The 14,131-nt window shown below is 41.0% G+C and overlaps 1 protein-coding gene across 1 annotated transcript in view; it reads right to left on the bottom strand.

Moving 5' to 3' along the window:
• The window catches only part of CORIN (corin, serine peptidase), a 160,361-nt gene extending 147,988 nt beyond the window's left edge, over positions 1-12,373 (bottom strand). The window contains exon 1 of the mRNA XM_054990136.1: positions 11,974-12,373. Within this exon, the coding sequence (XP_054846111.1) occupies positions 11,974-12,316 (343 nt within the window). The 5' untranslated portion in view covers positions 12,317-12,373. The remainder of the gene's footprint in view (positions 1-11,973) is intronic.
• Between the last annotated feature and the right edge of the window lie 1,758 nt (positions 12,374-14,131).

Below are 14,131 nucleotides of genomic sequence, written 5' to 3'. Positions count from 1 at the left end.
TTATGCAATTACCTGTTTTCTCAGAAAATGTTCATTATAATTCATGAATTCATTATAACTGAATTCATACTTGGTTTTATTGCCAGTCATACAGAGTTTCGTGAGTAATTTTTATTTCTAAAATAATCTTAAGTGACAGTTTTGTAAGGTTAAGTAACTTCCTTTTAGTTTGTATACTAAGCCTGCATTTAGTTAGGTAAGAGGAAATTTTAAGGCAGCGCACAACAAATTCCAAGCACCTGGTTGCCGTGATACCTAGAAATTTCATTGTGGTACCTAATAATTTCAGGAATATTTTCATTGTAGTCTCTCTCAGCATTTCTCAGTGGAAGTACAAATGGTTGCATCTAATCAGTTTTTCTGTTGGTGACCCATGGAGGAAGACCAACAAAAAGCTTATGCTGGGACTCAAGGAACCCACACGTATAAAAGCCATGAGGAACAGAGCCTGTAATAAGAGGGAAAATGGTTGAAATTGAGCTAAAAAGATGGCTGGATGCAACCCAAAGCCTGTTTATCATTTCACATCAGATTGTGTTGAAATATGACATAAAAATAAATGTGCATGAAGCTTTTGTCACTGTTTATATGTGTGGTTCTATTCAGTGTTGGTGGATATGCCACCCTAAACTCCTTGGAAGAAGGTGGAGATTAAAATGTGAAATAGATTTATATGTATAAATCTTACTGTCAAGCACACACGCAAGACATTTCGCGTTTTCCCCGGCATGATCCGGCATGATCCGTTGCGCCATGGCCCGGCTTCAGGTAAGCCGTGTGGAAACGGCCGCTGTGCAGCCTAGGATGAGCAAGGCCAGAGATAACCACTGGCCAAGTTTGGAGCCAGGGTGGAGCTGCCCAGAGGGGTTGCCTAGTGCAGACCACCCTCAAAGTGGTCAGCTTATTTAATACATTTAATACATTTAATACATTTAAATAAGCAGTGACGTAGATAAGTTGTTTTAATACATTTTAATACATTTAATACATAATACAATACATTTAATACATTTAATACATTTAAATGAACCCACATTTAAATGAACCCACATTCCGTTGTCTGTGTCTTTATTGCCTCATGTTGTAATAGTGGGTGCTGGGGCAAACTAACATACCTCAGGTGAATCAGTACCATTGTTGTGTTTTTTCAGAGCACCTTATTAGTTAGGGCTTAGTGGCCACAAATATAGGCCAATATTTCAGCTTCTGGTACACTCCTAATAGTAAAATTGAAAACTAGGGCACACAAAATGCAAAATAGTGACGTTAATAGGGTTGCACTTACCTGTAACTATTGTTCATTGAGTTCTTCTGTGCAGGCACACATGGGACTGCGCACGCGCAGGCCTGCTGACCAGAGAAGTTTTTATCACTTCCATAAAGCTCCACTAGGGGGCCGCTTCTCCCGGTCATGTTTCAGCCCATTTTCCCACCTAAACAGTCATGTGACTATGTGGAAGGAGCGGCCCGTTCCCCTCAGTTCTCCTGAGCCGCCGCGATCTCATATTGGAACTTGCCAGAGAGCTCACAGCAGGGCAGGAGGGAGGGTATGTGTCCCTGCACAGAAGAACTCTATGAACAATAGTTGCAGGCAGGGCTTTTTTTCAGGGGGAACGTGGTGGAACGGAGTTCCAGAATCTCTTGAAAATGGTCACATGGCTGGTGGCCCCGCCCCCTGATCTCCAGACAGAGGGGAGTTTAGATTGCCCCCCGCGCTGCTCAGCTCCCCTCTGTCTGGAGATCAGGGGGCGGGGCCACCAGCCATGTGATCATTTTCGCCAAGGGCAACCCACTGAGTTCCACCACCTCTTTTCCCAGAAAAAAAGCCCTGGTTACAGGTAAGTGCAACCCTGTTTTAATCTTCATTCTTCTGTGCAGTCCCACATTTGAGAGTATCAAGCTACACACTCACAAGGAGGTGGGGTAAATCTCTCTCAATCAATCATTTAATAATACAAAACTTAATCATAATACGTAGGAAAATTCATATTTACAAGTTTGCAAATGTACAGGCAAAATAGGAGATATGCCAATAAAGATATAAGAACTTGCAATGACTTAAAATCACAGTGTTCTCCCTTTACTTTCTTTCTTTCCTTCTTTTTTTTAAACAAAGACTGCAATACAGCTCTAATTATTACCACATTCTATGTGACGTGAACTTCTACAGCATCATGCCAGACAAAGGTGTCTGACTATGACCAGTCCGCTATCTTGCAGAATCCCCCCTTTTTTTAAAAACAAGGAGTGCAAAACTGCCACATGTTCTGTGCAACTGATGTCTAAAGTTCAATGGCCACCAAAGGCACTCGACGATAGCTAAGAAACTGCCTTACAAATATGAAACAGAGATACCTCTCGTGGAAAAACACTGACGAGGTAGCCAGAAATCCGGTAAAGTGAAACCCTCAGATGAAGGGGGCCTTGAATAGTATGTTGGTATGCAAACTGGTATGCCACATATGAATCAATGGGCTTGGCTGACATCCTTTCCCCCTTGATTGGGCTCAAAAACCGCACAAACAGATGCAGTTCTGAATGAAAAACTCCCTTGTCATAATTAAAACAAAAACGACAAAGCTCTTTTGAACTGTAGTGAAAGCATTATATGTCTCCTGTGACCTGGGCCGTTTCCAGACGGCTTGCCTGCCTCCGGAACGTTGCGCCATCTTGCGGGGAAAACGCGAAATATCGCATTTTCTCGCGCGAGTTTTGCGCGACATCATACATCACACAAAACTCGCGCGAAAAAACGCGATATTTCGCGTTTTCCCCGCAAGATGGCGCAACGTTCCGGAGGCAGGTAAGCCGTCTGGAAACGGCCCTGTATTGCGGGTTTCGTAGAATACAGGCACAATGATCTCCTGAAACAAGTCAAAGAAAACAAGAAACCCTAGTCGGAAATGGGTGTCTGGTTAGAAGACAGCCTCCTGTACCTGAAATTTTGCCAAATTTAGCCCAAAAGGCAGGTTCAGTCCTAGGCACTGACAAGTTACGTGCTCTCCTAACTATAGTAACTATAGTAATACCTCAAAGAAGCTCACTCACGATGCAGACGCTCCAACGTGCAAGTAGCTAGGGCTTGGGGGATGCCAATATAAGGTTCGAGAGTGTCAAGGACAGGAACCACTGAGGGACCAACAGAAACCTTGGAAAATAAAGCCTGAGCATCCCTTTGAGGAACTGGCCGGACTAAGACAAGAGAATACAGGTGAACCTTATGAATCGGAGTAGTGAAAAACCCTCTGAGTTCAAGGTGTATAGATACTCAAATATAAAGAATAAAAGACAACTCTCAACCATCGTGCCCTTACTCTACATCTACTCTGAAAGAAAAAAAAATCCATTTGGAATCATAAAACATGCAAGTGGAAAGCCCAATGTTCAGGAGTACTTATATAGAGATTACCATAGCATAGATCAAGCGTATCATGCTGACAAGTGCATGAAACCCAAAACGTGAGGAAACAGCATTCCCAGTTGAATCATGCCCGATATCAGAGGAGGTGGCATATATCTCTGTTTGGAAAGAGCAAGTAATGTAAGAACCCAATTTGCCTGGGCTCCAAAAGGGGTACAATTTGAAATGTCCCCCTTCAATGTGTAAACAAGTCTGCATACCAAGGAAAAATTGATGGGATGCCTAGAATAGGCAACCAATCCAGACATGTAGGAACATGTCTCCAAAGAGAGGAGATCGCTGTCAGATCTAAAACAGTACTCGTGCCTTTGCATTATTGCCAATTGTGAATTTGTTCACCTTCAGAACTACCTGCTGCAGGACTATTGGTTGCAGGTTGATATTGTTTACAACACAATAATGAGTGGAACTCACAACAGTGTTCAATCCCTTTGGTCTGGTGTTGTCTGGACCTGGGATATAGACCCTCTGCATGGAAATTCCATCAAAAGTGCCCAACTACAGAAGACCCTAGTCTCTGCCCAAGGGTGAGTGATGCTGAGCATTCCCACTATTGTGGTAACAATTGCCATGGTGTTGCCCATTTGCGCCTGAATATCTTTTCCCCAACACATATCTGTGATGAAACAAGAGCAACATTTGTGGTTCTGAATTCCAGTACCTAAATATGTAATGTGTTTTCACTGTCAGACCATTCATTCCTATACAACAGGATCATAACCAAGCACACTTCAACTCGGCAATGAAGCATCAGTTGTTGGCGTAACATAACATGATGCTGTCTAGTATGAATGGGTACACCCCTGACCAAACTCATGGTCTGAGCATCCCCTTTCACGGGTCCTGAGGATTTGTCTCAGGATGGACAAACTTATGAACAGAGAGATGTGAGGAATGCCATGAAAATCCCTCAGCAACCATTTTTGTAAATGTACATATTTCTCATGGTAAGGGGTACCATTGACATGGCAGTTGACACCCATCTCGACAGACTCCATATGCTCCAGACAAGTTGGAGTCACTTGTCTTGAGTCTCGCCCAGGGGCAGGATGACCCTGGTACTCATGTAGTCCAACATTGCATCACTATGGACAAAAAACTCTGGGTAGGCTTCAGTTGTTGTGACCTTTCCGTTAAAAACACCAAAGCTGTTTGTTAGCATACATCATATCACAACCTCAGTCACCAATTAATTCCAAAAGCGGTGCAGCAAAAAGAACAACCTAGGGTTGTAAGACGGACAGAGCTGGTTCCTTGCAGTTGGTAAGTCAGGGGTAATGCCCCAAAACGTTATTACCTCCCTGCCCCAGAGGAGGCATCTACAACCTGTCTACCTATGTTCATCTGCTGCATAGACAACATTATAATTTCCGTTAGTAACGGGGTGACCATAAACTACCACGCCGGTGAGTCAGTGATACAAGATTTTAACACAACCAGAGCGGAACTCCACAAGAAGACCATAAACACTACCAAGTGTTTTCCAAAATCAATTATATTAATTTAAAGGTGCAAGTGCTCAATTGTGAATAATTTTTCAAATATTGGTAAATTCCTTTAGTCCTCATTGCATGTTGATAAGGTAAGTCCGTAACTTGTCTATAACCACAATTTCATAGTAACTCCTATTTCTTTCAGGCGGATTCCAATGAAGTTCTGATGCTGATGTCTTCATGGAACAAGGCCACTTCCGATTCTGACTCGCGGAAGCACAAGGGCTACCGGCAGTCGGCAACGAGCCCGCCGGCTTGTAAACCTGCTCGTTTCGATGTCTCTTTGTCCTGGCCAATGATTTCTATAAATATAATTATCCATTCATCAAGCCATCCTCAACCAGTAATTACTAAAGTAATCAATAAAGCATATTACATATTATACACAACGGACTTACATTTTTCTCCCAAGTTGTACATTTTACACCACATACTAGCCACCCATTTTCCTGTTGTGTGTAGCCCCAATTAGCTGCACCACATTTAATGGTGTGATCATCACCCAATCATTATGATTTAAAGGGATCCAATTACATTAACAACATCAAAGTTTGAAGAGGTTACATTTCATTTAAAATTACAACATCTCATTTAAAGTTACAACTATAAGAAAAGGACTTCAGCAATACATTTTTATTACAGAAATACTGTAAAGTCTATTTCGTTATTTAGACCTCCCAGAGCAAGACTGTCCATTCTATATATCTATTGTGCCTCTGCCTGATGTAATCTTCTAGTTATATTGTCTACTGATCTAATAACCTCCAACACTGAAACTTTAAATTCACGTTCATTTTCACGATGAGTCTCAAAGTGTTGTACTAAGGGTACCTCTCTACTTCTAGTTCGAATTTTAGAGAGGTGTTCCTGTATCCACATTCTTATGGGGCGTGTGGTGCTATCAATGTACGTTAAAATGCAAGTGCATTGAATAATATACACCACACTGGCAGTTCTGCAAGTTGAAAAATTCTTAGAGTAAAGAGGGCTTCCTGTACAGGGATTCTTGAAAAAGTTTAAATTAGTGCTTAACTAACAGACTTTGCCGCGTGCAAAATGGCCATGTGGCAAGTTCCTTAAGGGACACTATCTTTAAATCTCAGTGCACCAAAAGATCCTTTAAACTCTTAGTTCTCCTGTAGCCTATTCTCGGTGTACAATTACAACCTGGTAAATCCTGAACGATATGCCAATTTGCTTTGATAATTTTCACTATGTATATTCAGTATATTTGTGTAACGCAATGGAGGCAAGCAAAGAATGTTTGTAAAACTGTATGAAAAATTAGAACAATCCACATGAAAAAACAGTATGTCATTGTCATCCTCTTGATACATTCTAGAGGCAACAAAAATTATAAAAAGTCAACACATGGAGGGCCTGCAAATTCTAACATTATTACTACTATCAAAAATTAATTCAGACACCTGTGCCTTTCTATAGTTCACTTTCCCTATGATGCTTATATGAAAACATATCTGTGCGATGATAGAGGAATGAAGGATACCTTGATAAACACTCAAGGGGCCCTGATCTCAGAGGAAACGGTCTTTCCTGGAAACAAGCGAGATTCAGCTCAAGGTCGCTTCCATCCGACCGGCCTTTGGTGGTTCTCAAAGCAAGAGTTCCGGCTTCAAGCCACTTTCCACCATTATTGCACCTTGAATCTGACATATGGACTCCTCACCAGTTGGACTCATGCCTGTATAGACACTGTATGAACTATGCACATGATTATATAGCTGCTAGTTCTGTATTCCTTTTACTATTTATTAATGTTGTATATGAAATGTAGTGCATGAAGTATTTATGAGATTGATACTTATGACACTGATTGACACATATTGTTTTTGCACTTAGCACTTTATTAAATTGGATATATTTCATACTGCATTAGAATCAACACCTCCTGAGTTGCTGGGTTTCTAACGGAGTGTCTATCGGAGGTACCCTCGTTGATTTTCCTGGAAACAAGCCAACAAACTCCTCAGATTTCAGAAGAGATGAGTTTCCTTTATGGAGACAAATAAGCAGAACGGAGCTGACCAAGGGGCCAGAGGGATACTCTGATTCGGATACTCTGATTCAGGCCAGAAAGGTTTTGTGACAGGCACCTTGATTTGATTGGAGAAAAGGTACAAAGCAGCAAATGTGGGGACTCAAACCAGCTGGGACAGGAAAGGGTAAAAGGGCAGGTCTGGTGCTCAAGCCAAGAACCAGGGGATGGGGAGAAACGGAGTGAAGTCAGTGCTGACCAAACTCTATTTTCTAAGTTCCAATGGGCTTGTGTCCATTCCACAAAATGGAATACCAAGGTAACACCAATGCTTAGTTAGTCTCATGCAGGGCTTTTTTTCAGGGGGAACGCGGGGGAATGGAGTTCCGGAACCTCTTGAAAATGGTCACATGGCTGGTGGCCCCGCCCCCGGATCTCCAGGCAGAGGGGAGTTGAGATTGCCCTCCGTGCTGCGGCGCTGAGGGCAATCTCAACTCCCCTCTGTCTGGAGATCAGGGGGCAGGGCCAACAGCCATGTGACCATTTTCTACGAGGGCAACCCACTGAGTTCCACCACCTCTTTTCCCAGAAAAAAAGCCCTGGTCTCATGTATTTATTTCTTTTTTGTTTAGTTCTGTAACACTCTTTAGTGCTTTAATATATTGTTGTCCAGTCCCTGGAAATTCTAGTGAACTGAGATTCGTAGACAAAGATTTTTGTTTTCCTTTTAAAGATCTCAGACCATGGTCACCATTAGGGGTGTGCAGCAAAACAATACAAAAATTATTTGGATACCAGGAACACCACACATTTTTGCTATACCTGACATTCTAGTCAAATTCTCTAATTAGATTTGGTTTTATTAGAGAATCCCAAATATATAAGGCCATTATTCCCTACAGGGGAACCTACTGGGAGGGGGGGCATGTTTCAAGCAAACTCCATCAAATCTTCAGGGAAGCTAGCCTTTCCTGCCCAATAAAGAGTTCCCAAGTTTCAGGGAGATTGTACTGAGGAGTCCAATTCTGCTCCCAGCCATTCTCTTTTGTTTCATTCCAAGGCTTTCCAGGGGAAGGCAAGGGAGTTAAGCCTTCTCTCTCACACACACAACCAATCCTCATTATCTTTGGGATACTCTTGGGGGAGGCTATTACAGTCTGCACTTTAGAAATGCTCTTCTTAGCCAAAGGGAAAGAAAATTCTGCACCCTAAAGATATAAATTGTGTTCCCAAGTACTATATGTTATTCATCAGCCAAATAAACCTGCTGCTTGACAAAAACAGGTTTCATTAGAGGCTTCTAACTAATCATTATTATATATTAATAACTATTACATGGAATACCCTATAACTGACTACCAAATAAATGTAGGCTGTTGTACATTATTATTTTTGGAAGGTTTCTTCCAAAATCCAATCTTTCCTTCCGTAAAACAAACAAAATAAAGGGAAGTGAACAGGGCTTTTTTTCTGGGAAAAGAGGTGGTGGAACTCAGCGGGTTGCCCTTGGAGAAAATGGTCACATGGCTGGTGGCCCCACCCCCAGATCTCCAGACAGAGGGGAGTTGAGATTGCCCTCCGCGGAGGGCAATCTAAACTCCCCTCTGCCTGGAGATCAGGGGGCGGGGCCATCAGCCATGTGACCATTTTCAAGAGGTTCTGGAACTCCGTTCCCCCGCGTTCCCGCTGAAAAAAAGCCCTAGAAGTGGACAACTAGATAAAGCAAATCTAAAGATTCATGCTTTTTGTTAATGTTGATGCAGTCTATAGCAGCTGTTTCCTCATGTAGTTTTTACACAATATGCAAGTGAACAGTACACTAAGTGAAAACCAATAGTTATTTGCCATCTCATTCATAGAATTTCTAACATTACTGCCCTCATCCCACATGGCTTTTATCCATCCAGGTTCCCAGGGCTCTTTTTCCTGGGAAAAGAGGTGGTGGAACTCTCTATTATCACATGCGTGCGCGTAAAGCACGCACGCTCCTGGAAATGTGTGATGACGTCGCTTCCCGAAGTGACATCACTCCGGGAAGTGCCCAGAACCCAGCACAATGCATTACGACGAGATACATGTTAGTAAGCTTGGAAAATTACACTATTATGAGACAGGGTTTTTTTCTTTTACTATTTATTAATGTTGTATATGAAATGTAGTGCATGAAGTATTTATGAGATTGATACTTATGACATTGATTGACACATATTGTTTTTGCACTACAGCAATGCATTACGACGAAATACATGTTAGTAAGCTTGGAAAATTACACTATTATCCTCTACAAAAAGTGAAATCTTCCATTCCCTTCCCCAAACATTACATTTCTTTAGAATCATATTTTAAAATATGCAAGAAGGAGGGAGCCTCTAAAAATCCAAAACCCATCTCACAAATCTAAATTCTAACAGATTCCCTCAGCCAACGTAGAAAAAAATTCCAAAATTCTTTCTCAGAATTCCACAGTCTGAAATTCATAATCTAATGAAAATTGCATTTTCAAATTTTCAGGGAGGATTTTGCTTTACTGGAGCAAATCAAAATTAGATACTCAACTTTAGTTGCATTAGATCTATACTTAGTTTAAAATGGCTTTTTTTGTTGCCTGCCAACTCTGTCTTACCAATGGCTAAGCTGTGACATTGTGAAATGCTCATAAATATTCCAATGTCCCAGACAAACAATATTCATAAAAGCTTCCTTAACACCCATACATCCACTGCAATTTCAGTGATGTTAATCAGCTGAGGGTGGGGAGAACCATTTGAATTACAGCTATTAAAACATAAGAACACCTATATACTGATGAATATATTGATGAAAGCCTTCTGTGACTTGGACACAGCTATCCATTCCTAGCATAAAACTGGAATAGCCATAGCTGATATTTTAAACGAATACAAATAACCATAACTGATATATTTAACTAACACAGAACCAATCTGCATTCAAATGCTGTGGGAACCATAACAATGTCAACTTCAGTCAACAAAAGAATGAAAGCAACACACACACATACATGCGCAGCCTCACCCACCCCCATGAAAAGAAAGCGGAATGAACTCAAAGTAGCTAAACCTCCTTTGCAGAGCCTGCGGGGCCGAAGGAGGAAGGAATCACGTGGGCAGATTCTAGAGCTGCCATTCCAGAGCATTCCCCCTCAAAAAAAGCCCTGCAGGTTCCATAAACTGAACAGCTGGTCTATGTCAACCACCTCAAACCGCTTTCAAACAATGTGGGTGGTGGAGTTTTGTTTCCTTGTGAGGAGTTTAATTTCTTTGCCTTGTGGGAATTTTTGCATTTGCTCAGTAAGCACAATTGATTCTATATATTGTTGAAGGCTTTCACGGCCAGAGAATGTTAGTTGTAGATTTTCCGGTCTGTGTGGCCGTGGGCTTGGCATTGTAGTTCCTGACGTTTTGCCAGCAGCTGTGACTGGCATCTTCAGAGGTGTAGCACCGAAAGACAGAGATCTCTCAGTGTCAACGTGTAGAGAAGATGTTAGCAGGTAACTTATATCTACTCAGGAAGGTGGGTTTGGGCTGAGTCATCCTCTAAGAGTTTCCCAGGGTGTGGAATGCTAATGTATCCTGAGAAGGTTCTTTTGCATATGGATTGGTGGTTGATACGCTTATCTTATCTGCAGGGCTATTGTAAGATGTAGAGTATTTTGTTAGTCTGGTGTTTTTCAGGACTGGAAACCATGCCCTAATCATTCTTAAACTCTCTTCTTTCCTGTTGAAATTGGGCTTATGCTTATGAATTTCAATGGCTTCCCTGTGAGATCTGACAAAGTAGTTGGATGTGTTGTCCAGTATTTTAGTGTCCTGGAATAAGATACTGTGTCCTGAGTTAGTCTATGTTCAGCCACTTACAGGATGACTCAGCCCAAACCCACCTTCCTGCGTAGATATAAATTACCTGCTAACATCTTCTCTATACATTGACACTGACAGATCTCTGTCTTTTGGTGCTACACCTCTGGAGATGCCAGTCACAGCTGCTGGCAAAACGTCAGGAACTACAATGCCAAGACCACGGCCATACAGCTCGGAAAATCCACAACAACTAACAATTGATTCTATTGATTGTTGGGTCAGTTCAATAAATTATATGGAGGGGGGAACTATGACTCCCATAAGGCTGTGTGAAAATGTGCATATGCAAATAATATCAATAAACACCTAATAATAAGACTTCTTATAAATAGAGTATTTATTTTTAACTGGTGGTCAGCAGATTTGCTCGTTTATTTATACCATTGGCTGTCAAGCAGCATGGAGCAACAAGGGAGGAGGTAAGACTGCACTGGATGCTGTGAAAATGTGCATGCATGAAACAGCACCAATTACACCACACCATAATGTTTGAATACTTGAAAAGTGACCTGATGAACAGGCTCAGACTGTTTATAGTGAACTGATGGTTGGACAATTGGTTCCCTGTTTTCAGCCAGCCAGTGTTTGAGTATCCCTAAATACTGCCATCCTAAGTTACACCTTTCTAATGCTATCGACATCAGTGAACTTCATAGGATGCAACTCTGCTGACGGAGACTGTAAATTATGGGGCTATCTAATTCCACTGAATTCAAAAGGACTTAGATTAGACTAACTAGTTGGATTGGAGCTATTAGTTATCAGCCAACTCTCAATAACAACGGCACTTGTACAAATGAGCAATTTTATGAAATGAACAGGCCAATTGTTTCAACATGTCTTGTTTTATATAACTTGCGCTACATAATGGCATACATTTGCTTTTGATTTTCCTAAAATAAAGAAGACATAGTCTGCCTCACAGGCTTAAATCTGCAATAACTCACATTTGGTTGTATAAACATGTATCATATTTTCATCAACTAATGAGCCATCTAACTAAGAACAGTTCAACATTAAATGAAGATCTTGTCTTAGAATAATCCAAATGAGGAAATGTATGATAAAATTACCTGAACTGATGTTGTACCTATGTGTTTGGAAAGTATGCCAGACACAATACTAACTGTATATTTTTGAATTTCTTGTGTAATTAAGTTAGAATTCATGTTAATATAAACTTACTTTTCTTCAAATCCATTCCTTGCACAACAGGACTGGTAGGTTTTAACACAGGCACAGTAGGCATCTTGTCTATGGCTTTGATGGGTGTGTCAGTGGACAATAGAGTTTCTTCTTGTGTATCGATTGATGACCACATTTTGTCTCCAGGACCTTTGGTCAGAATTATTTCATCTGTAGGAACAGTTTTCAGTGTTGGAGTGTGTGAGACAATCTGTACAACTTCCTCATGTACACTAAAATTTTGATGTATTTGATCAGCATGAAATAACGGGTTTGTGGTCCAAGATGGTGGCTGTATGTTGTTGTCCATTGAAGGAATTACAGGTGAACCACTTTTCGTCATGTTTGGAAAAGGAATTGCAGGAATCTCATTATCGCGATCCGTTGCAAATAAGTCACTTCCATTTGAATAAAAGCATTTTCCCCCCAATGCACCTGCGTGAAGGGATAATGATAAAACACGATCAGGCCATCTGTCAAAATTCATTAAGATGAAAAAAATATTTCACAGAGTACCTTTGTAAGAAAAAAGAAGGCTAAATACAACAATTGATTAGGAAATAAAAGATCCTCCCCCATCTTAAATATCAGAAAAATTGCAAGCATCAGAATGCAATCTGCTAACTGACCAAAAATATCCTAGTAATATTACTTGCAAAGCTCTACATAAACTTCATCCTCATCTCCTTAACTGCTAATGGCATAAACATATTTTTAGAAGTATGTGATCTCTTTAAAGATTCATATTACTGCAATTCCAATGTGGCAGATTAACTGATCCGAGGGTTAAATATATTTTCTCACTAAAATGTCATTTCATTTCAATTCTGGTTTAAAGGAGCATCAGGTATTTATCAGATATTTATGTAATAAAATCTCTCTGCATTAACTTTGAATATTTATTTTAATGTATGTCAACAAGACACATTATTAACAACTGTGCCCCCCCCCACATCCTGCCGTCACTACAGCAATCATATTAATGAGCTAAACGATTCCTCTGTAAATACCTGCCAGATACATTTATTATCTTTGCATGTATAGTTCCTTAGTTAATCTAAGTGACTCCACAACAAACAAGGATCCTTTTAGGAGAAGCACGGAAGGAAAATCTAAATATATGTACACGTGAAAGCCATGCACACTGGAATGGTTGTGGTGAAAACTGCAAGTTCTAACCATGCAAACATTTCTTTTTGGATCCATGCAAACGAACATTTAATATAGTCAAAGTGTTTTACTTAAAACTGTGGCCTCAACATTTACAGATCTTGAATTCCCCTTTAACTCCAGCTTACAACAGGGTAATTGCGTTCACTTTTTAAAACTGAATATATTTGCCGGCCTCCTTTCTCTCTGTAGATACAATCTCCTCTCTCTTCTTGCAGTAAGGCATGATGTAGCTTTTGCTGTGTTCCACAGGCAGCATCAGACCTGCTCTCAACAAGGCAATTGAAGGCCCTCTGCTCTACCCATTAGGATTCCTAGAAGATCCACATACTTTATGCCTGCCAAAAACAGGAGTAAGTGCCACACATGCCTGGGTTACTTGCTGCCATGACTCAGGGGTTTAAATTGCTTTTGAGTCCATCTGTCCTTATATCTTGGAGAGCAGAGTGATTTCAGATGCTGAATGACAAAAGCCAGCGAATGACAATAGCAGGCATGATTGGATAGGGTGGGGTGTGCAGAGGTGTGGTGGGTATGGAGAAATCAGCTTTGGTAATGAGACAGGAAGCCTAGGTCTCGATTAAGTCCAGGTGGATGCATTGTCCTGAGCTTCTTTATCAGTTGCCATTCAGCAGTCTGAATTGCAGTTTAAAGAGTTGCCTTGAATGGGAGCAGGCTGCGATTTTGCCCATGCCCATACTTGTAAGGAATGGAGGATGAGACACATCGAGTAGGACACAGACCACTGGTCACTTTGTGTGCTCTACCCATTGGGTAGGAGCTTTGATTGTCATCACTTAAGCTGGCTCTGCTTCTCATAGCCAGGCTTTTTCTCAGTGTTTCCCTCAAACTCACACCCTGTTTTGGTGAGGCCCTAACTATATATTGGAAGGACTTGTGTGTATTATGGTAATGTAAGCAGGGAAATTGGGGGGCACCTCCTGGCATTTAATGATGAAAGGAGTTTCACGGAAGCCAACCACTGACA

Source organism: Eublepharis macularius, chromosome 10 (assembly GCF_028583425.1).
Source record: "Eublepharis macularius isolate TG4126 chromosome 10, MPM_Emac_v1.0, whole genome shotgun sequence".
NCBI lineage: Eukaryota > Metazoa > Chordata > Lepidosauria > Squamata > Eublepharidae > Eublepharis > Eublepharis macularius.
This window is presented reverse-complemented; position numbering and strand designations above follow the sequence as displayed.